Consider the following 26,626-nt stretch of genomic DNA (forward strand, 5'->3'; position numbering starts at 1 on the left):
GAAAAGGCATTGAACATTATACTTCCGTTCAACAACCTGTGCTTGCATAGTCCACTTCGAGAATAGCCAGGGTTTCTGCGATGACCAAGAAACTAGAATCCAAAGAGGTTGTTCTTCTTGTCAACATGGTGGGGTTATTAAAACTTCATTTCCATCAACTTGCTATGGTATCTCGTTCGGGAAAGTTACAAACATACACATTATCCAGGTCCACGGGTAAATAAGGCTGAATGGACAATCGCAGCGGAAGCATATTTAATCAGGCAACGGGCGAGAAATATTCATCATCTTGATTATATATCTATCGTTGCTTTATTCCGAGTCTAGTTCGAAGTAGCGCCTGATCGCAGGTAAGAACGTCTGGGCTTGCTTGAATTCGCCCAGCTTCACGCGCATTTGATCAAAGGCAAGCAATACAGCTTGGTCTGCCCCATTCTCCGTTTCCCGCTTCTCGATAATGGGCACCTTGGCATAACGCTGTGAAAAATGGGTGAGCAGCACACGGCGGGCTCCCATGCGGTACCCGACGTCAAGTGCCTCTGACATGGTCGAGTGCTTCTTAGCCTTGGCGTCGCTGAGCTTGTCGTCGTCGAATGTGCTCTCGTGAATTAGCAAAGTAGCTCCTTTGCCGACCTTGACGAAATTATCACTAGGACGGCAGTCACCCGAGTAGGCAATCTTCAGGCCTGAAGGCCAAGTAAGGACGCCAGCATATGCATTTACACAATGATTGACCGGGACAAGAAGAGCGGCGGAAAGTCCGGTGGGGTCGTTGTCCGGCAGGCGACCATCACCGCTCTCAGGCCAGACAGGCCTATGAAAGACAACACGGTCCAAGTCTATCTCATCAATCTTGCTATACTCCCTCATGAAGTGGTGCATGCTGCTGGGGGAGATCAAGCCAAGCTTAGGCTTTGAGTCAAGATGGGCGGTTGCCTCGCTCCAAGCACGTACAATGCTTACCAAGCCAAGGTGGTGGTCCGCATGCATATGGCTGATAAATACACAGCGAAGGTCTTGAAGAATCTTGGTGACTTCTTCAGCAGGGAAGGCACGGCGCAGTTGACCAAGCGTGTTCTCACCACAGTCGAGCAGGTAGTTGCCATATTGAGGAATGCGAATAAGGGTTGCAGAGACATTGCGGTATTTGGACGGAAGGGCGGAGCCAGTGCCGAGAGGAATGATTTCGGCATCTCTATTCGGGATGTCGCGCTCCGACTGTTCAATGTCCGCCAAAAACTTGGGCTCTTTAACCGCGGCCCTCGCCTGATCAGCCAGCGCTAATACCTCTTCTGGGACATTGTTTGCCTCTTGAAAGGTGGGAAACGGGACAATTTCGTTGTCTTTGATGTTAAAAGCAGGCGAAAGGAAAGCCTTCATACCCGTACGACCCGTCTCGACGTTCGGACCGATGGAGGAAAGGTCTCGACATGTGTTGTTGAATTCGAGGAGAGGGAATCGGTCGGCGTCAATACGTCGCAACTTTGTCAACAGAAGGGCATACGATTCCATTGCCACCATGTTAGGGCAGGTATCCGAAGACATGACTACATGCTTGACATCGGGTCTCTCCTTCATGAAGTTCTGAACTCGTGGATCGTCCACAACTTGGCTGCCCAGAAGCCAGTAAAAGATGGGGACATTGTCCATTAGCGCCGAGTTCTTCCATTCTGGCCTGTTGATGAACGATTCTACGGCAGATATACTAGGAATGTCAAGTACTGCGAATCCTGAGGGCTTCAACGGCGCTTCCAACACCATTTCAGGCGTCACTTCATTGCCTTCTGCGCCCGTGACACTCTGGCCCGCCGCCAGAAGCTTGAAATCTGTCGGTTTGACGCCAAGCTGTTTCGCAACAGCAGGATTGAACTTGCCACGGCGGCCCCTGTTTTTCACGACGTAGCAGACAGACATATCGGAAGCTGACTTTGGCGGTGGGAGTGTTCGAACCTTGGTCGCAGGCCAGGGGAATCTCACCAATACATCAATGTCAGGAACATCGTCTTTGCTGCCGGGAAGAGGACCCGTATACCTCTGGATTTGGCCGTCCTTCCGAACAAAGATGGTAGCGGGAAGTTCCACTTGGTGAAGCTTTGTCTCGCATAAGGCGTCCATGGTCCAATTGGAGCTAAACATGTCCTCCACAACGGTGTTTATAGCTTCTTGATCGATATTGTGTTGTTCTTCGAGAGAAGGAAGGCCTGCGGGACGATTTTGCAGGTCCTTGTCTTCTGCAACCATATCCTCGTGGCTCCTCTTGCGCGAAGTCCCGCGACCCAAAGAGGGCTCATCAGCGATGACAGGAACTTTCCAGACCTGGATGGCATCGTCTTCCCAATCAGGAGTAGAAGCCTTGGGGTTGGCAATTCTCGGATCTTTGTCAACCTCAATAGGCCGAATGGGCAAGCCCTTCCTGAAAACGAAGCCCCTCGCTGTCCCAATAGAGTAGGCAAGGTTGCGACTGCCGTGGATCTCCAAGCGTTCGGGGCCTTTGAGCGGCAGTTGAGCCTTTCCGGTCTTTTTCCTCGCCGCATTCTGCTGTTCTATCTCTCTCCGGCTACCGTCGAGGACGTCGGCTACAGTGAGCATCATGCCAATCATGCCGCCCGTGTTTTCCCATTTTGTCTGGCCTGAGAGAAACAAGGTCTCGAGCTTTGCTAGGGGAAGCTTGCGCTGGCTCAACGCGCGCTGTGTTCCTTCCGAAAGATGGCCGAACAGATACCGCCGGTGGTCAAAGTGTAGCAGCAGACTACTGCCTGTATCCGCCGTCGGAGTGCTGGCGACTTGAATGTAGTTCGTCATGGCGTCAACTCGAGGGTTCGGTTTGACAAAAGTGGGCGTTTTAGGCGACGATCCGACTAAGAGAGTGAAGGACTCGGCCCAACGTACCGGCTCCAGAGACGTTCGAGACCGGCCGCTTGGAAAAAGGTAGGCTCTCTTGCCAGCGAAGGATCTGGGCTCGCCTCTTAGGACTCGGCGTGCATTCAAATGATGGTCAGGCTTGCTTCGAGCGACGAAAGATTCGGATGGACGGGTTCGGACTTGGCGCGACGGTTGAGTAGAGGAAACGTCGGAGGGTGCTTTCGTGGGTGACTTCCCTGCGGACGGGCTCGACGTGATCTGTGATTTCTCAAGTGTCGATTTTGACTCTTTCGTTGGTGTTCTGGCCGAACTAGAGGCCGGTGCAGATTCGACCCTGCTTTGGTTTGGCTGTGGCGACGTAGAGTCTCCCTCAACTATTTTTTGAAAAGGGCGAGGCGGCACAGGGTTTGAGCGGCGAGTGATTGCTTGTCCCAGATTCTTTGGAACAAGTCCACGAGACATGGAGGAGGGAAATGAGAGTGGGGAGCGCGAGGCTCAAAGGAGGGGGGAAAAATTGGTGGATATCAACACATTTGAGAGAGAGTCCAACTATATCCAACGCCGAAGCTAACTGGCTGGTGTGGAACTGAGGTATGACTATCGCGGCGTCGGCGAGTGACTGCGTACCGTACCTGCAGTTGACGCAAAAACTTCTTAGGACCCTTGCAGTGGGGACTGATAAGTGCTTATCGGAGAAAATGCACGTGACAGCTGAGTCATCATTCATTCCTGGTCATTTGCATTGCACCTTGATCTCACCTCACGAAAATGGTCCTAATAAGCAGGGTTGAGTAACAGAAAATAACATCTACAAATCATATTAAGAGGATTTTTTTTTTTTTTTTTTGGTAATAGGTATCTCATAGTTGCTCAATACATGTTAACTTTCAATTTTTATTTTTATTTTCCAGCCCGAAATACTAGCACTCGCTGTTGCGCCAGACACCAAACTGCCAACTCCAATTCCAGGATTGTTATCCTGTTCCATCCAGAACTCCATCAAAAAAGATATCTTGTTGCCACCGTCGTCCTCACAAATTGCGACGACTCCCCAGTAAAACCGGACTGCTAAGTGCCCGGGCTGTGTATTGCCGATTGTGACTTAGGACGACAGCAACCATCTCGTCCGCAGACTGGGGTCGTGCTGATGATCCGTCACCCATTCGAAGCCGTGAAGGAATCGTTGACATTGTCACGACTTGTGCCGCCGTGCGTGGAAGTCATAAAGCCTGGCTCTGCCAACCAAGTATCGCTGTTGAAGGCCCCGAGCTCCTCTTGCTAGCGTTTTGTGTCGGTGATGGTGCGGTCCAGTTGCTGGCTGGGCCCAGGGGTTGCTGCATATACCCCAGTTCTGCATTGGCCGCGTGCGATGCGGAGGTGCGCTGTGGAAACTGATTGCGGACGGAGGCGGCCCCGGGAAGGGTTGCAACGCCCCCAATAAGAAGAAGTGCCGATGAAGAAGATCGAATGGCACTCATGATGTGTGGTTTGGATACGATTGTATAAAGTGGAAGTTCTATCAAGTGGAGGAACCTTTGGCCCGGATTGCCTCTGGGTTGGAGCTGTCCAGACGGCCATACTTATACTGCTCTGCAGATTGTTGAGGTCGCAACTACACACTCACCACTCTCCCTCGAGCATTTCACAGGCGACCGTTCTTGGAAAGTGGCCACCCGGAGGCATTCCACGGACGGCACAGAGAGACCCTGCATGGAGAAACAGAGCCAATAATGGTCCACGCAGATGACCCCATCAAGCCATGCACCATATCGATGGGAATGGCGGGGGCAGAACATGTTGGCAAAAGCTGAGGTTTGGATATGATCAAGTCCAATGGGCATTGGGGAAGAATGCCGTCCTGGTTATTCCCCCACGGTGGTTCTCCATGTTGGCAATCAGATCGCGGCCAGTCGGGGAACGTTGATGTCTCTCCCGGTTTCTCAACGCTCAAGTTAACTGGCTGAATAGTGTTTCAGATAGCAGCACTGACTCTCGATTACCACCAGTTCTTCCCCCCCGCGTCGAGATGTTGAGACATTTATATTGCTGCTGCAAACCCAACCCCAACAACGCGGGCATGCGGACAAGAGACAGTGGGCGTCGTTTGTAAGTGGCCATGTTCTGCATCTTGAACTCAGAATCATGCGCACTGGATTCTTTGTGGTGATGATTCTGTCGTTATCGTCCAAAACTGACACCAGAGACTTTATTAAACACCGATCCGCAGATATTCTGGCGATCCCATAGCTGACCCGTTTCAGTTCTCTGTGTCGCTCACGAAGCAATGTATCTATCAAAAGTTCAAGGCAACCTTATCTTATCAGCATCCCGCCATCGCCCCACCGCCGTCTTTAGCGTTCCTTATTCTGGAGAGGGTGTGGTCAAGGCGACCATTGGGGGGGGGGGGATAACCTGACCAATTACCCACTTATTTTGTGATTTGTGGGGCTACCCTGAGATCAGCTGACCATGGTCAGCTAGTTAGCTATGGTCAGGTTGAAATTCCTTAGCGCGGTTTGAAACCTTACCCTTGACATACTTTTTGTAAGAACATACGACATTTAAACGCTTCTAAATCCGTTCCGAATCGATTTACAATGGCTTTTTAATCGATTGAAAATCTCTTCCCTCGCCTAGAGGGAATAAGTCCTCTATTAGAACCTACTAGTCTTGATGTAGAAGCTGAAGAAGACTTAAATCTTTACTATCAACTACTAGCCTAGGCTTAGTCTGGCTTACTAGTAAATGAGGAGGTAGGGATATATGAGAACGACTTTGGAATTAGTTCTAAATCGATTTAGGATTAACTCGAAACCGATTTAGAAATACCTCTAATACTTGTTTTATCAGAGGTAACCCGTTCTGGGCATAATAGCCTTAGGGATGTTTATATACTTGCTTAAAAAGTAATCTTTCTACTTATATTTATAGAATATCTAGAAATAAGTGAGAATGGAGTCCTTTATGTTATTGATATAAAGACTTTAAATGAGGAGGATATTAAATCGCCTTAGAGAATAGTAAACGAACTACTTTTAAATCGATCCGGGATCGATCCCGAACTACTTCAGAACTAATTACATTATAGATTTAGTATAACCATGCCTAGCAATTCCTACTAAAACGGACGACTTTAGCATTCCTTTAAAATGCTGTTTGTTTACGTTTAACTTATACTTGTATAGGTAGAAAGGCATGCTCTTATTTCGATTAGAATCTTCTATGCTAGAAGCATTAGAAAGTTACCTTAGAAATCTTGCAAAGTATTAAAGCATTACGAACAGAGGTATTATAGTATGATCTTAAACGGAAAGCAGTTTCGTAAGCATTTAGAATCGATTCCGAACGGGTTCGGAACCCTTTTAGAAATAATATACTAATACTTATAAATAGATAGGTATAAGCATAGATAAAACGTTTCTAACAACATACCGCCTGCCGACCGTTTATAGAAAGATATAGTCTTAAAGTAGTTAATATAGAGTATAGGGTAAGAAGCCTTTCTAAATGGATTAGGAATCAATTTAGAACTAATTCGGAATTACTTTAGTATATTCTAGGAACTTCCTAGATTATAGCCTGTTGCATCTACTAGTTATAAAGTCTCCAAGGAGAAAACTATTATATTAGCTTTCCTCTAATCGAATTCTAGCTATATTTACCTCTAATCAAAACTATACTTCAAGGGGGAAGTATAGAAGAAAGCTCCCCTACTAATAGCTATTATCTTTTTGCTAGTAATAAGAAGAGAATTATACGATACGGTAAGTAAATTAGTATCGAATCGATTCTAAATAGGTTCCTAACTAATTCTGAATCAATCTAGACGCTAATCATATCGTTCCTAAAACAATTCTTCAAATTACGTATTTAGTAAAATAGAACTTCTAGGTCCCGCTTGATCTAGAAGCTACCCTAGTTATTCTTCTAATTTCTCATAGGGTCTATTTACATCTACTACTACTACTAGTTAAAGCCCTAGCTAGTATTATATCTAGGCTGCAATAGGTAGTCTAGAAGATTAATCAACCTAGAACGGGGTTAAGTAAGAATCCTTTTAGAATCGTTTCCAAACCGATTCAGAACTAATCTAGTATTGATTCTAGATGCATTCCTACAATCTCGCAAACTTCAGGAATTCTATAATACTTATAATAGCTAGACTATTATAAGCGTTTATCAAAGTCTAGCAAATACAGACTTCTTACGCTCAATTATCCGTAAACAAAAAGCAATTAGCTTTCCAGCAGGCTATTCACGTCTAGCGATTTGGTATAAATACTAGTATGCTTAAACTAGGCGTCAAATTCGGGTATGAAGTAATTCTGAATCGGTTCTAAGCAGGTTTAATACTAATTTACTTATAGTATATTTAGTATTTTAATAATGACGGCAATACATACCTATATATTGTATTTCATACAGAGCAAGCTGAATTATAAAAGAAAGAGGCTTTTAATACTTTCTAGGTAGATATAAACTATAAACATCTAGCTGGAAAGGAGGAAGTTGAGGTTATTTAGGGATGGTATAATTCGATATCTTCGAAAGGTGCGTAATCGCTTCTAAATCGATTTAGAACGGATTCTTAATAGATTCCTAACTATTTTAGCAATTCTACTTATCCGAGTTTTTACTAATTCTGAAAGTATAGAAATATATTAGCAGATATATATAATTGTGTTTAAACTACTTTATAAGAAATTTGGATATAAAGTCAAGTAGAAATACCTTTATGGTAGGGGTCTACTAGGTATTATAGTTGATCAAGACTATAAAAACCTTATTGGTATAGGTTCTTAATAGTTTCTAAACCGATTTAGAACCGATTTATAACTAATTATCTAGGGTTTAGGAAATATCTATCTCTAGAATGTAACCTAGAGCATAGACCATGGGCATGGCAGGTTGAACGCTCTGTACGCTTCTGTTTAATTTATTTCTAACGAGGGATTGAGGCATACTGTATAGAAGACCGTAGCCTTGACTCTCTATGGAATTAAATGCGTAGCCTACTATTCTGCCGTTCCTTAGAAGACTACTTTGCTTTATGTTAGGCATTTGAGAGTAAGGATTAATTCTATATCGCTTCCGAATCGCTTTAGAATTACTTAGGAACTAATTTACTTAGCTGAACCTTAAATAAAAGCATGGGCTTAACATAAAGCCTGAAAAACAATTGCAGCTAGACTTAATCAGAACTGCTCTAAAATCCCCTTATCAGATTAGAGTTAATTTATACTTAATATAAATACTATTAAGGTTTTATATGAAGCCTTATATACTTAGAGTAATCGGTATTTACTATTACTTATATATATCTAGAAGTAAGTTTGGAATCCCTTCTAAATTGATTTGGAATTGGTTTGGAATGCGTTAAGAACTAATTTAAAAGTACTTAGATGTATAGAATACGATCGCTATCTTTTAGAGCAGGATATAGTGTTTACAATACTAGGAATCCGGCTTTCCTAGAAATATGTTTCTATTATTAGCCGTTATAATATAGCTGCAAGCCGTTTACGTAAGTTAAAAATACTTTAATATTTATTAATAATTATTTCTAAATTATTTCAAAACTTAAACGCTAACGCTAGAGGGAATCCCGTAAGCAACTAGATAATAAACGTATTGAAAGGCTTTTATTAACCCGACTCTTTACGTCTAGTCCTTCAAAGGGTACTAATTTAAGAAGTCTATCCTCAATTCCGAATCGATCCCGAAGTCTTTTAGAAGCGATTCGGAATCGATCCCCTCGTCTTTCCTATGCTTTATCTTCTAGGGTTATTAGGTTAAATACTTTCTAAAGAACATCTATTTCTAACTTAAGAAACGAAATCAGACAGGGATAATAAGATAACTTTGACTTATAGAAGCAAAGTCTAGAATTAGAAGAAAAGCGATTAGAATTAGAAGTAAGAAAACTTCTAGTTGAAAAACAGAAGCTTAAACTATAAGAAAAGGAACTAGTGTCGAATTGAGGGTTCAGAACGATGTATATTCCGTTATGTGTGTAACTGTCTAAGGGCCCTTCAGGGGCGCGTAGGGAAGGGGGTATGCCACCCCCTGACCCGGGGCTCGGCGCTCGGAAATAGTGTTCTGCCGAGCGTTGCCGAAGCCTCGCGTAGCGCGCTCAATCTGACACACCCCCTCAGGGGAGCGCCGAATCGGGGCTTCCCTGCCCTCGAGTCGCCCTCTCCCCCTCGTATTTAGATTACACTGCGTTCAGAGCTCTTCTTTCGCTCATCCCTCGGCTGGTAGGCTTTCTACTGCGCTGTCTCCTCTCCTTCTGCTAAGAGGACGTTTTATACGTACAACTCGCGTACCACAGCAAGTCACGAGCTTCCCGTGGCACTCGGAGCGCGCTTCTCGTGGTCTTCGACCGCCCAGACGTCTTCCTGCGCGGCTCTCTTGGCCCACGCTTCTTCGTCTTCTTCTAATTCGCGTCTCCGATTCCGCTTCAGGAGCTCTGCCTGTTCGCTCATACGGACCTGCTTCCGGAACTCGCGGAACTATAGGAGCGCGAGACTCTTCGTCAGACCGTCTGCCATAAGCTCTGACGACGGTGTGTATGCCACGGATACGCGCTTCGCTACGACCTCTTGTCGTAGCCAGTGGTTGTGAATATCCACGTGCCGTAAGCGCGTCTGAAGGGTCACTAGATCCGTTGTCACCAGTCGAACGGTCTGTAAGTTGTCGCATTGGATCTGAATCGTGGGTACGCTGCGCTTTTCTGCGGGAAACGTCGCTTCCGGCGCTTCTTCTGTTGGAAGGTGTACGTTTAGCGCGGAGATCAGGCGGCTTGCAAATAGCGCTTCCTTTGCTGCTTGCGAGAGGGATAGCAGCTCAGCTTCCGTCGTAGATGTGGTGACCGTGGCCTGTTTGTTAGCGCGCCACGCAACGAGCCCGCCGAATAGCTTCATAGCGAGCGCCTGAGAGCTCTTCCGATCCAGGGAGTTGTCTGCGAAGCTGGCATCTGACGCCACGATAAGCGTGTCTTCCTCGCTGCCGGGTTCGCAGCCGTATTCGAGGCAGAGGTAGCGGGTGGAATAGAGGTAGGCGAGCGCTCTGTCCGCTGCGCGTTGGTGTTTCGGCCCGGGATTCTGGTTGAAGCGCGCGAGACGGCTTGCCGCGAACGCGACGTCGGGTCTCGTCATTATTGCGGCGTATAGGAGAGTCCCGACCTTCTTCTGGTACTGGTTGACTTCCCACGCGCTGGCCTCTCCTTCGTAGGGTAGAAGCTCCTCCAGGACCATAGGAGTGTACGAGCGCGCTTCAGAACCGTCTTCTAACGCGTTAGCTGTGGGTGGAAGCAGCCGCCTCACCTTCTCGGCGTAAACTGCCTGCGAGAGCCATAATCGGCGTGTGGCTCGGTCTCGTATGACCTCGATTCCTAAAAACCACTGGAGGTCTCCGCCTCCTTCGAAGTGGTAGCGCTTCTGTAGCTCAGAGACCTCCCGCAGCGCTGCCTCCTTGCGCGCGCGGGGAAACGCCAGTACGCAGTCGTCCACGTAGAAGAAGAACATGACTTCGCCTTTTTGCCAGCAGCAATTCTCGCCTGCCACGCGTTCGAATCCACGTTCTACGAGTCCCTTTTCTAAGTGGCGTTGCCACAGGAGAGGGGAACGTCGTAGGCCGTATAGCGCCTTTCTCAATCGCAGGATTCTTCCTGGAACGCGGTAGCCCGGCGGAAGCTCCATATAGACGGTCTCGTCTAGATCCGCGTGGACGAAGGCGTTTACCGCATCGTATTGTAGTAATTCTAGGTCAAAGCGCGCGGCAACGGCCATCAGAACTCGGAACGACATACCTGCGAGCGTCGCGGCGTACGTCTCCCGCGCGTCTCTTGCTTGCTGGTCTCCTCGAATAACCAGGCGTGCCTTGAATTTGGCTAATCGCCCGTGCTTATCAAGCTTGTAAGTGTATACCCAGTGGCATCCGAGGACCTGGTAGCCGCGCGAGGCGCTTCTTGCGACCTCTTCCCACGAGCGGGACTCCTTGTGCCCGTCTAGGTGGCTTCTTTCAGCGCGCAGGAACTCCTCCCGGAAAGGGTAACGTTGCAACTGATCGTGAGACGTTGGCAAAGGGGCCAGATCCCTCCAGTAGGCGCCTTTCTTTCGGCCTTGCGCTTCCACGCGGGAGCGGAGCTCGGTCGGCGCCAACGCAGTCACCACATCCCGGTTACCGCGCGCTCTGAGATCCTTCGTCTCTTCTGCAAGCGTCTGGCTCCGGTCTCTGTAGGAGCTGGGCTCACTTGTCTCAAACGCTTCTACCACGGAGCAACCTTCCTGGGATTCACTTGCCTCTTGCTGACCTGTAACTTGGTCTTCCAAAGGGCCTTCATCCGCGCCGTCATTCCCGGATTTCACGGTGAAGGTTGCCTCGGAAACCCTCTCAGGGGCGCGCGGCTAGCCAGGCACAACGCGATCCCTTCGTGGGCCGTCTTGACGTCTAGGGTTTTGTTTATAAAGCGTCGTTCCAGCTAGAAAAGCAGCTTTGTACGACGTCCGTAGTGTGACCTTCTTATAGATGGGCTTCGTAGCGGGGATATCCCGCGTATGCTCTTCTCCCCACCCCCTCACGTCGAGCTCGGTAAGCACCGCGAGAAAGGATGTAGGAGGCGACGCCTCCGGCGTCGGAAAGGGCTCAAACCGCGCTCCCGTGTATTGCCCTTCCACTTGCTTAGGCGCGTCCGCTTCAGCGTTATGGTGCCCGAGCGCTTCTGCTGCTTCCAGGGCAGGCTCACCGGGATCGGCGTGCTCTGAGACTTCTTCTGCTTCTTCGTTAGCGCTTTGTATATAGTTTTCTGAGCCTGTGGTCTGTCTGATCAGCTCCTCTATGCGCTGCTGAATCGCCTGCAGGTCGAGGTAGTTGATTTCTTCCACTAGGGACCTGACGTTGCCGTCGAAGTGGCATTTCTCGTTAAACACCATATCGCGCGTGGTAAATACTTCACTACGCAGGGGATTCCATATCCGGAACGAGTTGCTTGATGTGTAGCCGACTATGTAGCCTATCCAGGCACGCGGAGCGAGTTTCTGGCGCCTGTTGCGCTTTCCTGACAGTGTGGTGAACCACGAGGGGTCGTTGAATACATGGATCGTTGATCCAGAGTCCAGGATCGCCGATCTGAAGAGCTCGTATGTCTCCGGAGCGGTGTGGAAGGCACTCGGGACGGTCCCCTTGCTTCGGCCATATAGTCAGTGTTCTTCTTTCGCTGGTTCTCTCACCTTCCTGACACGGTTTGCGAGCGTTTCGTCTTTTCTCATCCGCTCGTCGAGGTTCGCGAGAAGCTCTCTACTCGGCTCGTACCACTCAGGGCGCTCCCGTTCGTTGACGAGCCAGCACTTCGAGAGCGGGTGAGGTTTCAGGCACGCAGGGCACAGCCGGTTGCCCTCGCTCTCCCCATCGCTTCTCTTCCGCGACCGGTCTCTGCAAGCTCCTCCTCTGGAGCGCGTGTTTCCTCGAGATCTCCGGCTGCTTCTCATTGGTACCGTTAGGCGCGCGGGGGAAGTTCGTTCCCCTTCCTCTTCGTTTCTTGAAGTGGCTTCTGTGGTAGGACCAAACGCTCCGCGTCCGGCCTGCTTCTTCGGGTTGTGTTGAGAGGTTGTTTGTAGGAACCGCCGCGCGTCTGACAGGACTTCTCCAACGCTCAGTTTCTCGCTTTCGACGCGTTCGTCCTTGACGGTCTGGTATGAGAAGATCCATGTATCGGCGTAGCTGTGGCTCACGGCGTAGGTGAATTCCGGGAACCATATACTGGGGAGCTCGGTACCCGGGACGCCCGCCGCTGCTGCTTCGTGGATTGATTCTTCCCACTTCGTAAGCCACTCTTCCAGCTCTTTCTTCGTTGCGAGTCGCTTCCGCTCCGGTATCTGGAGCGCTTTCTTATATGCTTCGCTCGCGGCGGTGCGTCTCTCACGAGTGGTTATCCCTACGCGTTCCTTCAACGCGTAGACCCAGCGGTCCAGTGCGCGGTCCGCGGTACAGCAGCTCTTGAGGAGAGAGGTGCTGACTGTATCTCGGACCCAGTCTTCGAGCACGCGAATCCCTTTCAGGAACGCTTCATGGGTCTTGGAGCGCTCTATATATTCAGACCGACGTTCCTTATACAGGGCGAGATTGGCTGCCGAGAGCTCCTCCAGCGCTTGTGCGCGCGTTTCGTAGTCGGCGTCTTCGTTTAGCACTTCGGCTTTGCCGGTCTTGGGGTGATCGTATATTTCGGGGCGCTTCAGCCGCTCCATCCGCCGCTCGAGACGCGTTTGTCCCGTGTTTAAGGCGCCTGGGCGCTGGGGATCGATATATCGCCAGAGGTCGTAGGACTTGGCCTTCGACTGCAGCTGGTCGATCCATAGGATCCAGTCGGCAGGGGTATTCAGGGTGATTTTCGCGCTTGAGGAGGACATTTCGACGATAGGGGTTCAATTGGGCGCGTAGAAAGGGCTTTCGTATACGTAGAATAGATGGCTAGCGGCGTTTAACGTAAACGCAGCACGTATCAGACTGTTAATTGTCGAATTGAGGGTTCAGAACGATGTATATTCCGTTATGTGTGTAACTGTCTAAGGGCCCTTCAGGGGCGCGTAGGGAAGGGGGTATGCCACCCCCTGACCCGGGGCTCGGCGCTCGGAAATAGTGTTCTGCCGAGCGTTGCCGAAGCCTCGCGTAGCGCGCTCAATCTGACAACTAGAGTTAGCAAAGCGGCGGAGAAGGTTAGGACTTTGATAGCATATAGGATAGGTAGAGAATCGATTCTAAATTATTTCTATATTGATTTAGAAATGCTTTTTTAAAAAAAAAGCTTAAAAACCGAACGCCTCGGGTATTTATAAAGAATTAATTCTAAAGCGGTTCTAAATCAGTCCCGAAAGAAGTCCTAAACTAGTTCCAAACCGATCCTGAATTGATTCAGGCCTTATCTTCTTCATTATCCTTAAAGCAGGCCTAGACCTTACATTCCTGATCGCGAAGGGCGGGAGGACATTCTGAATCGATTCGTAATTAGTTCTGAACTGCTTCAAGACTGATTCTAAACTTACTAGCATTGCAGGCAATGGTGCAGTAGGTGTACTTGCCCTTGGCAGGGAAGCCGGCGGCGCGACGTATTTTAGCGAAGTTGATCTGTTGCAGATTCGATTCAGAATGGGTTCTAAAAGGATTCCGGATCGATTGAGAATTACTTACTATAGTTTGGTTGCCCCGCTTGCGCGTAGGCACGGCAAGAAGGGGGGGAGGGGTCTGCGCCTTCCGTTTCTTAGAAAGAGTCTGCAGCTTGCTGTCATCGCGAGCGCCGATAGCGATGCCGTAGATACGGTCGTAGAATTCTATTCATAATCAGTTTAGAACTAGTTTAGAATCGGTATAGGATCAGTTCAGAATTACTTACTAGCTGTATTATCGTTCTCCTCGACGGAGTTCGCGCCGGACTTGCGGCTCTTAACCTTGGCCGGGACCCTGTCGAGCTTGTGCTTCTTGATGTGGTTCTTGAGGTTCGACTCGCTCGAGAACCGCTGTCTAATCGATTCGAAATTAGTTCTGAACTGATCCGGAACTGATTCTGAATTACCTTGGTGTACGTGATGCTGCTGGATCTACTACCCTAGCGGTAGTAGAGTTCGCCAGGGGCGAGCTTGACTTCGCTAGCCTGAATCGATTCAGAACTGTTTCTGAATCGTTGTGGAATCGCTTCTGAATTACTTACCTCGTTAAACTCGAAGGGAGGAAGATCCTCTATGCGGTGGTTCTTGCCGCCCTGGAGAAGACCTTCTTTGTAGGTCTTGTAATCGTCTTGATTCTGAATCAGTTCTGAATCGATCCTAAACCGATTCTATTGTACTTACAGAATCCTTGTATGAAGGTATGATGTCGGATTTCTGAACTGATTCGGAAGTAATTAGGAATCGGTGCGCTAGGGGGGGGGGGGGGGGGCGTATACGATTTGAAAGGGTTACGGAGGGAAAAGGAAGAGAATCAGAATGGAATAGGGATTTAAATATTAATATGGGGTATGCACCCTAATCAGTAGTGGGACGCAATCAGTAACTGGTCCGTGCACCTGACCGATTAAAAATTCCATGGTCAGGTGGACCCACTTCACCTCAATACAGCCAATCATAAAATTGGTCAGATAGACCCATAATTCATTTAAATAGGTGGGTAATTGGTCAGGTTATCCCCCCCCCCCAATGGTCGCCTTGACCACACCCTCATTCTGGAGCCTCACTCCTCCGCATGGACTCTCTGCCCCCCCGACCTCCCTCCCGCTCCCTTCAAGGCGTTCCGAGTTCCGATTTCCATGCCCCGAGCTTGACTCCCGGGGAGAACCCCAGCTCACGGAACGAATTACAAATGACCAATTTGACAATGCAGAAGCATTCAATTGGCTCTCCGAACTGCGTTATTGAATGTTCGCAAGTCGGAACGAGTTCTGGACGGTATTTGGGGCCAGAAATCTACCAAAGCCGACCCCCCAACCTTGGCCCGCCAGGTCAATTGCATCATGGACAAGGCCCCCTCCACGAACCCTGCGCTGACATTTCCTTACCCCTCCATGCATTAGCCCCTCCAATGTTTCCCCCTCTCGGCACCGACTCCACCATCCGAAAGCTAGGTAGGTCGGCAGCCGCTCAGCTAAGGTAAAGCAAGCATCAGTAAGGGCCACCAGGGTGAGAACTGATTTACCCCTTCAGCGCGCTCCTTGCGACGGCCGTGAAGGAAGTGGGTTTTCCTGCGTCCCGCATCGCAGAATTGACTCGCGCCCCTCCCGTTTCGCCGGACCCTGCGATATATGATATATATTTAACCCACCGCCCATCCGCGCACAAACAATGCCCAGCAACAACCGTAGCCGTAACCTCCTCCGTCTCCTCTCCACGATACCCTCTCGCGCTCCTCCTTCTCATCCTTCTCCTGCTCGTTTCTTCTTTCCAAACTCCCCATTGAAAACGTTCAATACCCGCCGCACATATTCCAAAATGGCCCAACAAAACACAAACTTCGCAGGCGGCGCCTCCGCCCAGCACAACCCCCACCCAGACTTCAAATCCGTCGAGGCCAGCCGCCCGCCCTTCGACACCTCGCTCAACGTGAACTGGACGAAAACGGTCGACCCGGAGTGGAAATACGGCTCCGGCGCCAACGCCCTGGGCAAGTCCTCGGCATCCCACGTCGCCATCGACCCCCACGAGGAGGGCCGCCCCGCGGGCTTCAACTACAAGCTCCTGATCAGCGGCATCGTGCCCCGCCCCATCGCCTTCGTGTCCACGCGGTCCGCCGACGGCACCGTCACGAACCTGGCGCCCTTCAGCTACTTCAACATGGTCAACCACGACCCGCCCCTGTTCGTCGTCGGCTTCGCCGCCAGCGTCGAGAAGCCCAAGGACTCCCTCAAGAACCTGCTCGAGAGCAAGGAGTGCGTCATCAACATCATCTCCGAGGGCTTCCTCGAGGCCGCCAACGCCACCAGCGTCAACGCTCCCTACGGCAAGAGCGAGTGGGACGTCAGCGGTCTGACCCCCGTGTACGACTGCAAGCACGTCAAGGCGGCGAGAGTCAAGGAGGCCATCTTCAGCGTCGAGGGAACCCTCGACTCCTTCAAGGAGTACGACTCAAAAGCCACCCCCGGCAAGAAGAGCGGTGTTGTCTGCATCATTGAGGGAAGGAATTTCTGGGTGAGGGAGGATGCCATCAATGAGCAGAAGAACATTGTTGATCCTGCAGTAAGTCTTTCTTTATTTTCTTTTCTTCCTCTTCCCCCCTTTTTTTTTGGGTGGTTATTATCAAAACGTTGGCTGGGATGAGACATCATCTGACTTTCTCTTTTCCCCGCGATATAGGTCCTTCGTCCCATTAGCAGACTAGGCGGCATCACATATGGCCGCGTCACAGAGGTCCTCGAGATCCCGAGGGCAGACTGGGAGGCCAACATTGGCGGCGAGGAGGGGTACGAGAAGATCAAGAAATCGGAGCAGTAGAGCCTCTCGTGCGGCGGTTTTTGTGGTTATTGTAATACAGAATGGGGGGGACACACATAGACGGACACTTAGAGCCGGGCATGTATAAATCAGAGAATGACGGCTTCGACACAAAACACATTGCGGCGGCCCGTGATCGGGCGTCCGACGGATATATAGAATGCCTAGAATAGGCGCACAGGGACAAAAAAATAAAAAAATAAATACACAAGAGACACACGGTATATGCCCATGCCTTTTCGCCTCCCATTCCCCGCCCCCTTTGGACCAAACTCCAGAGCACCTCCCCAACCTGGTATCCGACCGGTTTCGTGAGATTCCTCATGCAAGTCATACTCCTTCAGGTCTAAGTCATCAGGAGAAAAATACAAAAATCACAAAGAAAAATGTAGGGGTAAAACCAAAAAGATGAAAGGAAAAAAGCCAGGTTCTCAGCCTGTCTTTTCCATTACAGATACAGACTTTGCCCCGGCTGCGAAATGATGAATTCGCAACCCAACTGGGCCTCCTCTTCGTATGCCTCCAGCTCCTGCTGAATCACGTCGCCAACTTCTCCTCCATCCAGGCGCTCCTTGACATGGATGATGACGATCTTGACGCCTTTCAGAGGGGGCCCCCGGGGGTGCCCGTCCTCGGACTCGCTCATCGCGGCCTCGGCTTCTCTAAGCGATAGCTCCTGTGTCGGGGTAGTGAGATGTGGGCTCTCTATCGACGTCGCGGCAGGCGGGAGCGGCGGGACGGGGGCAATGTCGGCCGACATCGCGCGCTTGGCAATGGACTTGGGGCTGACGGGGGACTCGTCTCCTCCCGCCAGGCGCGAGAAGGCGCCACCTGTTCTCCGCCTAGGTGTGTGATCGGCGTCGGCGACGCGCTTGCGCTTGCGGGAGAGGTGAGCTACCTGCCGTGCGACCTCAACTTCTTGGGCCAGAGTTCGCAGTTCCTCCATCACAAAGCAGGGCTTGAGGTGGCCAAAGAGGCGGTCGACGGACTGCGAGTCATCGTAGGAACACTCGATGAAGATGGCGGCCAACTGGCCTGCTGCAATTTTGGGTGCAGCTTCCTGCCATATTAGGAGGTTACGAGGGGAGAGTGAGAGAGAGTCGGGTTCGACGTCACCGAAGACGAGGATCTCATGATTTGTGGCCAAATCGAGGATGAAGTAGGCCGAGGAATCATAGACGCATACGCTTGCTTGGGGTTCAGGTGCAACAGAGGGTGCGCGAGGGATCGGGGGAGCTGTACTGGGAGGGATGCCATGAGGGAGTATGCGCGGGGATGCGACGGAGGCGGCATCGACGGAGGGATAACGAAGGGGTGTCGCTGTTGATGATGTTGAGCCGCGGTGAGGGTGTCGCTCGATGCAATGACCGTGCGAAACGGACCATGCCTTTACTGCTAGACGGTCGGCTACTTCGAGGTAGCCCTTGGCTTCGCCGTCGCCGATGGCTGGAGACCCGCCCTCAACTAGACGAGTATATGTTACGAGACCTGCTCCGTTGTTCTCATCGGACAGGTTGGGCCATATGACATTGTTAAAGATGTGAGTTTTGAAAGCGGCAATGGTGGAAGGAAGGGCGGCCAAGCGCTTAGGGCGGGTTAATCCTGCTGTGTTAACCACGAAGCCGGCGATGTGATCCAGATGAGGGTGCGTGATGAGATATGTGTCAATGAGAGATCGTGTGATGTGCGCGGCGATAGATGATGGATAAATAGATGTCGTTTCGTGGGTGAGTTCTAATCCGGCGAATGGCCCGGTGGCCAGAGTGTGGGGAAGGGCGATGTCAGTGCCGAGACCTGGGGGAATCGTCCGCTCGAGTATGCGCGTTATTGCGGAGAGGTGGACTCCAGCATCGACAGCGATAGTTGACCCTTTGGTCCATCCGGAGGCGACTGAGCGGACAAGAAGGGCGGTTGTGTTAGATTCCTGAGGACCACCACCGGCACCCTATTAATAGTTAGTAGTGGCCCGGCGGAAACAAGCTCGGTGATGGGGATTCAGGAAAAGACGCTGGTTGCACGCAACCCATCACAACGGCGCATCTGGTCAACCCTGCGCAGACCGCTGCGCTTCATTACAGAATTTGCCGCGACCTTTCTAATAATGCGGATTGCACTTGCAGAAGATCCAGGGCAACATATACCTGCAAAGTGAATTGCCTATTTGGTGTGATTGGCAGTCCCGATAAAGACGTCTGCATGAGCCGCCGAGGATGCGCCAGCTAACTGGGTCGGACTGATCTTAAAGTGGCTGCTCTGCCTGATGAGGTAACTACCTCACATATTCCGGCGATCCGTAGAATAAAAGCAGCCCGGAAAACAAACAGAGCTTTCGAGACAAGGTGTAACTGTGAAAGCGAGAACCATCCTTGCCATAAGAACAGCAAGGGCGACGGCAATAAGAACGATAAAGCAACAGAAACATGGTAGGAATAAGATGGACGAACAGGAAGACAAAATGAGATGGACGTACCAGGATGATGACCTGCAAAGCCGGCCTACGAGCCTTCTCTGGCTCGCCATTCGTGCCCTCCATGGCAGGGGGTATCTTCAGATCGCGGCGCAAGGCAGATGAGCCCTATGCGATGCGCGTGGGAAAGATAAGATATCTGCCAGTGGTTCGAGTGCAGCCAATGCCGCCTTTGAAAGCCACCACCCCCAGCGACACAAGATTGTCGCAATGAGGTAATGCGGCGGGTGGCAGGCGAGACGGCACGGCACGGCAGATGCTATTGGCGTGCGACCACGTTTCGAGTGCGGGCGCGTTGGGTTCCGTAAGGCGCAAGTTGGCGGGTGTGAGATTGATGGTCGCAGGGACCAGCAGATTTGGAATCCAGAATCCGGCCCCCCCAACTCTGCAGTCAAAAAGCGTTCAGAATGAGGATACAAGCATGAGCGAGGTTGAATGAGCGTCGTCAGTGGGTGAGCGAGGGAGTGGTCGTTGATACCGAGGCAATTGGGCGGAGCTATCCAGACGCAAAGTGAAGGCGAGGAAACGCAAAAGTAAGATGGATGGCCTTTGGATTGACTGGTGTGTGCCCCCAAGAATAACCAGTGTATCCTTAAAGGGAAGCGTACGACTAGACAGGGCGGAATGGACGTAAGAAGGACACCGTTTCGAAGTAGTCGAATCGAAACAGGGCTAGGGCGCAAGCCTGATGTTTGCGCCGACTTGTCCCTTTTTGATATTTTTTTTCTTCTCGTCTCAATCCTTCCTTGGAAGTTGGCGACAACTACCAGAGCCCACCTCTTGGGAAAATGGTGATTGGAGACTGGAGATGTACGTAGTAGATGAGATGGCCGGCTTCCCCGATGCGCCCGACGTCGTGGACCTGCGAGGTGGGTAAGGCAGGGAGGTGTGCAGCCGGTGGTCGGTACAGGTAAATGCAGGAGGAGACAGGGAACGGAGTACCCTCGTAAGGTGTTAATTGGACTAGGTGGAGGGTCTTTGGTGGTGTCCAAGTCCGGCGAGCAGTTTTTGAATGGCTTTGTTTCTTGTATGGGAGGGGGCCCGGGGCCTAGCAAAGCGAAAGGGAAAGCCCAAGCAGCGCACCGTCTCGGTCAGATGCAGTGACAATGAAGCCGGGTAACTGTATGTTTGTAAGAAGTTGGCGTGTGCAGTACAAGTGCTGTGCTTTACTGGTGAGGTAGGTGCAGGTACCGGTATTTGGTGCTGATGTTGGCGTTGGTGTCGGTGTCAGTGTTGTTGGTGGTAGTATTTTGTCTGAGCTGCTGCTGCTGCTGCTGGTGTTGCGGGGTAATTTTTGACGAGGTTCTGGGAGTACGTATGGCACCAAGATGTACCGATTCAGTGGTTGTTTGGTGGAGAGGTACCAACCGTTGCAGGTGTCAAACCCTGTACTGCAGGTTGAGGTGCAGCTACGGCAATGGATGGGGCTAGCTAAGTATGGTAGGGGTAGGTGCTCAGCTGGCTCGTGCTGAGCTCTCCAGGTCCTTTCCCCAACCTACAAATCTAAGTGAGCTGCAGGTGCGCTTGTCGTGTGCTCCTGCAGTGGTCGCCGCTGTGTCCGTGTTGCCCTTGCTGCCCTTGCCTTTTTTTTTTTTTGTCAGTTAATACTAGGCGGAATATTGCCAAGCCTACGTAGCTAGGCAAGCAAGTTAAGAAGGTAGGGGTATCCGTACTATAGGCAAGAGGTAACTCTTTCTCTCTCTGACTCTGTCTCTGTCCCTGTCTCTCCTTCTGTCTCCTGCCTCCCCTCCTAGTAAACGTTGCGTGACTTTCCAACTGGAACCCCGAAGAAAGAGCGGGAAAAAAAAGGGCAAGAAGCAAAGAAGAAGTAAGAATTAGTCAAGGTTCCGGTTGCCGTTTCCCGAATCTATCGGATCGAAGACCGCACTGTTCATCTCCTGCCTTTCCGCCCTTTGCTTTTTATTTTCTTTCTTTATTTTCTTTCTAACTCCCTCTTCCAACTGAGTGTTCTATTGACAGGCGCTTCCGATGTCGATGTAGCCGTAGGCGTAGGGAGGGGTATCGTAGTTGGCGAACTTGCCACCTTGTAATAGCTCGTCACGAATCTCTTGTCGCATCAATTTTCGCTTCCCGTAAATCCTGACACCGTCTCTTGTTCATGAATCTCAAACTCAATTGCTGTATGAATTGCGCAGAGTTGAGGCGAGTTTTTTTAGCTCTGTTCGCCAATGATCGCTCAAGTTTCCCAGTCGTCAACAGAATTATGATCCCTGAGTTCTCTTGGGGATCTCCCGGTTACAGCTACAGAGTAGACTTCGAGCCAGTGTTCCAGCTCTTTGCCATCTGATAACTGATCGCCAATAGCTCGCCGGGGTGGGCGGGCTTCGAAGCCGGGAAATCAATCTCAACCTTGGGACGAAGTAAATCACCACCTCAAGGCAGCGTCACCCCTTCCTCGTCGAGTCTCGTGAACCTCTCAACACCTATTGTCTGTCTTTCGCGTATTCGGAGGTTGAAGTGATGGGCCCAGTCACACTTTGAGCCTGCAGCGAACCGTCAAAGTCTGAAAAGAAAGAACAGCCAAAACGAAAGGCTCCAAGTCAGGCGAAAGTGTCTTTCGGCTAAACCTTGAGTCAAGATGGCCTCATCGGCTTTTCGAGAACACAAATGTCCCAAATCCTTCGTATCAATTGCAGCCCGACAAGGACCACGTCTTCATATTTGTACCTCGGCAGCAAATGTACATTGGGTATCCCATCGTGTCAGTTTCCAACCAATCACCATTATTACTACGTGCATCGCTCTTCTTCAGTTGCCTCGTTTCATTCAGTCTCTCATTCTCAGCGTTGTCCCCGACCCCCGACGCCACTTTGCGCCCGTCTCATTCTATCCCAGTTCAGCCCTGCAACCACAGGGCTCAAAACGCCATCGGCCGTTCGACTACAGCTACATACGGATACTGCTACATCAAGTCTGATTGATTGGTCACCCCTCGACGACAAGACCATGGACAAGCCGCCTTCAGCGGCGGGCATTAGTTCTTACTTGCCCTTCACACTCCATCCACCACTAGCGTCCCTTGCCAGCCTTCGGCCTCGCCGCTGCAGTTGTGTGCTAACGATTCCCACTCAGCAAAACTGCAACTCGTTTGTGGATTCGCCAATCCGCTTTCACCTTTTGGGTGCCTGTCCTGGTTTGTCTCTGTTGAGCCTCTGCCCGCCCACAAACCGTGCTATTAAGTTCCCCTCGATATTGTTCACGCTATCCATGTCACCGCCTCCAGTTATCCCCAGCCGACCCTGCAGATGTTCCAATTTGCACCTCTAGCGTGCCATGAGGCTGTTCCAAACAGAGCTCTCTTATTTTGATGCCCCGCTATCATGGGCGCCACGGCCCACTGCCCCCTGTCCAATATCTGGTGCTTCTCCAGCCGCCTCCTGCAGCCGCTGGGGGACGGTAGTCCAAGCTTCCCCCATCTCCCTCTCAATCCAAGATCGAATCGACGCCCTTAGCGTGGGCGCGTGCTCTGCACCGATGTCTTGTGTCCGACTGTTTGGGACCGGCGTCGGACAGTGCGTTTTGCGGCTGCCCCGGCCCAACAGCCTTCAACCCTTGGCTTGAGCGTGGATAGTGAGTCAAGTCTCACAGCTGCGACGAGAGGAATCGTCGATGTGCATCCCTTGGCGGGACTTTTGGGTATCCATTGATAGAAGACCCCTTCTGCTTTTGTTTACTCTTATCATTTTTTTGTCTACTTGGTTTCATGCCTTGGTGACCATTACCTTATTCCACCATTCATCGAATACAACCGAGTCCTTATTGAGAGAAGATACTGGGCATTCCAACCCTCAAAGATATGAGAGGAAAGAGAGAGAAACAAAAAGCTCGCTCTTGATACAAAATAACCGGGGAAAACCTCTCTGCTTTAAAGATAAGGATGAGCCTATCCCCATACCAGTTCCAAGAAGGCAAACAAAGACAATACCATGGAAACTCCGTGCTATCTTTGGTCTTCAAGGCCGAACGCCAGCTCACATGGGTCTTCATATCGAACGGCACAGACGCCGCTGACGCTTGTAGTCACTCTCGAATTCGCACTTGTCCGCCATGCAGCGCTGACGCTTGTTGCCGGAAATCTCCGCCAGCTCGCAGCTACTCCCCTCATCAGTAGCATCGCCACTCCAGTGGCGTTTGGTCTTGCAGGGTGAGCGTCTCCCCATGTTCTCGTTGTCGATGACGCCCTTGCCTCCCTCTCTTGTTGCTGTGGTCTCTACATCTCGACGAGGCCACCCGCTCACTTGGGTCTGTGCAATGTCGTCCTCGTCGTCAAGGAAGCCCTCGCAGTCGCCCAGTCGCGCAAGTGCCCTCGACCCAATATCCCTTTGTGCCCTGGTCTGCTTCTTCCTCGCGTTCACCATTCTGCTGTACCAACCAAGATCGCCCTTGTGCTGGTCGATGGAGATGCCCCCTCGGTTGTTTCGCATGGTCTGTCGTACCACGGTCTCGAGGGCTAGGTGTCTAGTGGTGAGTATGTACCACAGCTTCTGCTCGCGTTGCACGATGCGGTTCTCGGTGGGGAGGCCAAGCGTCTTATTCGTCTCCGAGAGGGCGCGCCACGCCTCGTAAGACTTGTGCTGCTCGGCGCGCCAGTCCTCATACTCCACGACCAGTTCGTCGTGGTCCCGCGTCATGGCCATCGGGTTCCGCTCCTCCTTCTCAAAGTGCCGCGTGTCGGGTCTGAGATCGAAGGCCTGGGATATCTCGTAGAGGTCGAAGCACCGGTCCAGACACCACAGGTGCATGTACCCCGCGTTGTGGAACGGGTTGTGCTGTTTCCCGGAGGTTGCGGGCCGCTCGTCGAAACAGACCCGCCAGAACCCCTTGAGGATCGTCCCGTTCTGCGCCGGGCAGCCGTCCCACCGACACTTGAGGGTCCTCCCATCCGTCACACGTTTTACGCACCCGTGGGGCAGGTTCTGGATCCAGAGGGTAAGCGGGAGGGAAAGGCGTTTGCGCTCGGTGAGGTAATATAGGATCTCGTCGCGGGAAAAGCGCTGACAGGGGAGCCACTCGCCGTGGGCGTTGTATTGGAAGATGGGGTTGTTGACGGGGTCCGGGCCGCCCCAGGGCGAGGGGGCAGAGGGGAGGGTGTCGTACCAGTCTGCCGCGTTGACGTCTTTTGCTTTCGCGGGGCGAGGGATGCGTTTTAATACCTTGCCGTTCACGACGGGTGTTGCCAGGTCACGTCTTGAGGCACCTGAAGCGAGAGTAGTGGGAGGGACTGGGGTTGCTTTTATAAAGCCCTGAGCGTCGATGATGCTCGACGGAGCGAGGTCTGCGCAGAAAGGCGAGGTTTCATGGATGAACGTGGGCAGTGCGGGGGTGATTGGGCGCGGATGTTGGAGAAGAGCTGTGTTGTTGGCTGGGAGGATTTCCTGATGTTGAGGGGTGACGGACTGCGGAGAGGTCAGGGAGACAGTCGGTGGCAGGGCATATATGGAAGTCGCCTCTTCGTCAAAGGTGAAGGGAATCTCACCGGATGCAATGGAAGGAAAGTCTGGGAAGAGGGGAATGTTCATGTTGGTCTGTAAGGTAAGTTCGGTCTCGTTTGGGACAAAGGCTTCATTGATGTTGGCCAACAGGTCTGGACTTTCCGTGAAGAAGTCTTGGTTCGTGAGGAGATCGAGGGGGGCCCAGTTGAAAGACTCGATTTCGTCCGTGGGCCATGATTCTAACGGTAAAGAAAAAACATCCTGAGGGGCAATGCCTTTTGGTTCTGGCGGGGGGGCCGCTGGGGCTGAGTGGTTGGCGTGAAAAGCGTCAAAGTCGCCCCTGGAACAATCGTCTTTATCCTCGGTGCTTGTTGCGGCTGCGAGATCTGCCGGTAGCACGAGCGTGAGGGAGGGCTGTATGCTCTGCATTGGTTTCCCCTCGGGGAGAGTGAGCATGGTCTCTTCAAGAGGCGGCAATTCCAAAGACTCCATGTCTCCAAAGAGGGACGAACAGTCATTGATTTGAGAGGTAGATTCGTGGGTTCGTGGGATGCTTGCGTTTGCTGAAGTCTCAGGGGCTGACTCGGGGAAGGCATTGAAGTCAAAGAACATGTTTGGGTCTGTCAGTGTGTCGAAGGACGGCGAGGGGAGGAGCGAACTATCGAAATTCATGGTTTCCATATTGCTGACTTCCTGGCGCGTCTCTTCGTTGTTCGATCTCTTCTTTCCCGTCAATCTCGGTATTCTGCTGATGTGAATCGAGTAGCTACTGTGAGTTTGGTATGCGGCAAAGGTAGGGGATGAGTAGGAACAGTGGGATATCAAGTTTAAATGTTCAGGATGTTGAATTCGAATCAACACATATAATGCCATCAAAAGCGAGAGGAAACCATCCAGTAAACAATAGAAAGAGGTTCTTGGACAAAGATTGATTATGCTATTATGGATATAGACAAAGTGGTGCTTAATTAGAGCAAGGCTGTGAGGACAACAATAGATGCTCTGCGAGGGTAAACAATGCTCTTCTTGACTACTCCAAAGGAACTGTCCTTGAAGTGAAAGCTTCCGAGTCAAAGAACGAGGCAGAGTTGTCTGTGTGTAAAAAGCCTAATACCATTCGTTAGTTACTGGGTATCCAGAGGTTCCGAATGAAGGTAAAATTGAGTGCAAGATCAGGAGCTAAAAGCAAATTTCTCGACACAAGGAATTCCGAACAGGTCTGTGTATATGCATTGTCTCATCATTTGAGGAAGGGGAAAGGAACAGGCTTGGCTTACCAGTTGGATGCTGATCTTGGGGTTGACGACTTGGTTAGTATAGGTCCAGGTGAGGTTGCTGGGACTGTCGACCAGCTGGCAGGCACCACTTGGTGCTCACCGGAGCTCTCGCGGGTAAATCTCTCGGCGGAGATCCATCTTATCATCACCATGTCGTCCTAACCATGGAAACTTATGAACAAAAGCAGTTCCATGCTGCGGCCTCCTGTCTCAAGAACTGGATAATGCAGATATTCAGCGGCTCGAGAGAAGGTACGTACGACCCATATCGATGGAATATTGTAGCTGCCAGCTACATCTTTCAATAAGACTTGGATAGTGGCATTCTGAAAAGATGGAAAGAGAGTCTATCTCGTGGATGAAATTGAAAAAGTTTTTGTAGCGGATGGGTAAGTGAAGAAGAAAAAAGGTCGGTGACGAAGTGATAGAGCCCCGCAGTCCTTCCTCGACAGGTCAGTTGGCTCGTGCGCAATGAATGTAGTCAAGCAAAAGGGAAAAATAAGAAGGGAAGGTGTCACCCCTGTTCTTCAATTGACGCCATACCGTTTTAGGAGACCAGGCTTTATGGAGCGTGTTAACCGAGCCAATGACGCA

General features: G+C 50.9%; 7 protein-coding genes across 7 annotated transcripts; 1 reads left to right on the forward strand and 6 right to left on the reverse strand.

The window, feature by feature from the left end:
* Positions 1 to 312: 312 nt before the first annotated feature.
* CTRU02_213037 (tRNA processing endoribonuclease) lies at positions 313 to 3,324 on the reverse strand (the record flags this gene model as incomplete). Its single annotated transcript, XM_036721600.1, has 1 exon — positions 313 to 3,324. One exon carries the CDS (start codon positions 3,322 to 3,324, stop codon positions 313 to 315), a length of 3,012 nt encoding a protein of 1,003 aa, XP_036586769.1.
* Positions 3,325 to 4,082: 758 nt separating this feature from the next.
* Positions 4,083 to 4,340, reverse strand: CTRU02_213038 (uncharacterized protein; the record flags this gene model as incomplete). Its single annotated transcript, XM_036721601.1, has 1 exon — positions 4,083 to 4,340. The coding sequence occupies one exon, from the start codon at positions 4,338 to 4,340 to the stop codon at positions 4,083 to 4,085; it is 258 nt and encodes an 85-aa protein (XP_036586770.1).
* Positions 4,341 to 12,062: 7,722 nt separating this feature from the next.
* CTRU02_213039 (gag protein) lies at positions 12,063 to 13,268 on the reverse strand (the record flags this gene model as incomplete). Its single annotated transcript, XM_070205964.1, has 1 exon — positions 12,063 to 13,268. One exon carries the CDS (start codon positions 13,266 to 13,268, stop codon positions 12,063 to 12,065), a length of 1,206 nt encoding a protein of 401 aa, XP_070060357.1.
* A 538-nt stretch (positions 13,269 to 13,806) lies between these two features.
* CTRU02_213040 (uncharacterized protein) lies at positions 13,807 to 14,938 on the reverse strand (the record flags this gene model as incomplete). Its single annotated transcript, XM_070205965.1, has 7 exons — positions 13,807 to 13,847; positions 13,902 to 13,983; positions 14,047 to 14,186; positions 14,249 to 14,372; positions 14,564 to 14,638; positions 14,703 to 14,735; positions 14,918 to 14,938. 7 exons carry the CDS (start codon positions 14,936 to 14,938, stop codon positions 13,807 to 13,809), a joined length of 516 nt encoding a protein of 171 aa, XP_070060358.1.
* A 751-nt stretch (positions 14,939 to 15,689) lies between these two features.
* CTRU02_213041 (nitrilotriacetate monooxygenase component b) lies at positions 15,690 to 16,835 on the forward strand (the record flags this gene model as incomplete). The annotated part of the gene is made up of 2 exons (XM_036721605.1): positions 15,690 to 16,580; positions 16,698 to 16,835. The coding sequence occupies 2 exons, from the start codon at positions 15,690 to 15,692 to the stop codon at positions 16,833 to 16,835; spliced, it is 1,029 nt and encodes a 342-aa protein (XP_036586774.1).
* Positions 16,836 to 17,283: 448 nt separating this feature from the next.
* On the reverse strand, positions 17,284 to 19,368 carry CTRU02_213042 (cAMP phosphodiesterase class-II; the record flags this gene model as incomplete). The annotated part of the gene is made up of 2 exons (XM_036721606.1): positions 17,284 to 18,780; positions 19,306 to 19,368. 2 exons carry the CDS (start codon positions 19,366 to 19,368, stop codon positions 17,284 to 17,286), a joined length of 1,560 nt encoding a protein of 519 aa, XP_036586775.1.
* A 3,938-nt stretch (positions 19,369 to 23,306) lies between these two features.
* CTRU02_213043 (uncharacterized protein) lies at positions 23,307 to 25,436 on the reverse strand (the record flags this gene model as incomplete). Its single annotated transcript, XM_036721607.1, has 1 exon — positions 23,307 to 25,436. One exon carries the CDS (start codon positions 25,434 to 25,436, stop codon positions 23,307 to 23,309), a length of 2,130 nt encoding a protein of 709 aa, XP_036586776.1.
* Between the last annotated feature and the right edge of the window lie 1,190 nt (positions 25,437 to 26,626).

Source organism: Colletotrichum truncatum, assembly GCF_014235925.2.
Source record: "Colletotrichum truncatum strain CMES1059 chromosome Unknown Contig_0009, whole genome shotgun sequence".
NCBI lineage: Eukaryota > Fungi > Ascomycota > Sordariomycetes > Glomerellales > Glomerellaceae > Colletotrichum > Colletotrichum truncatum.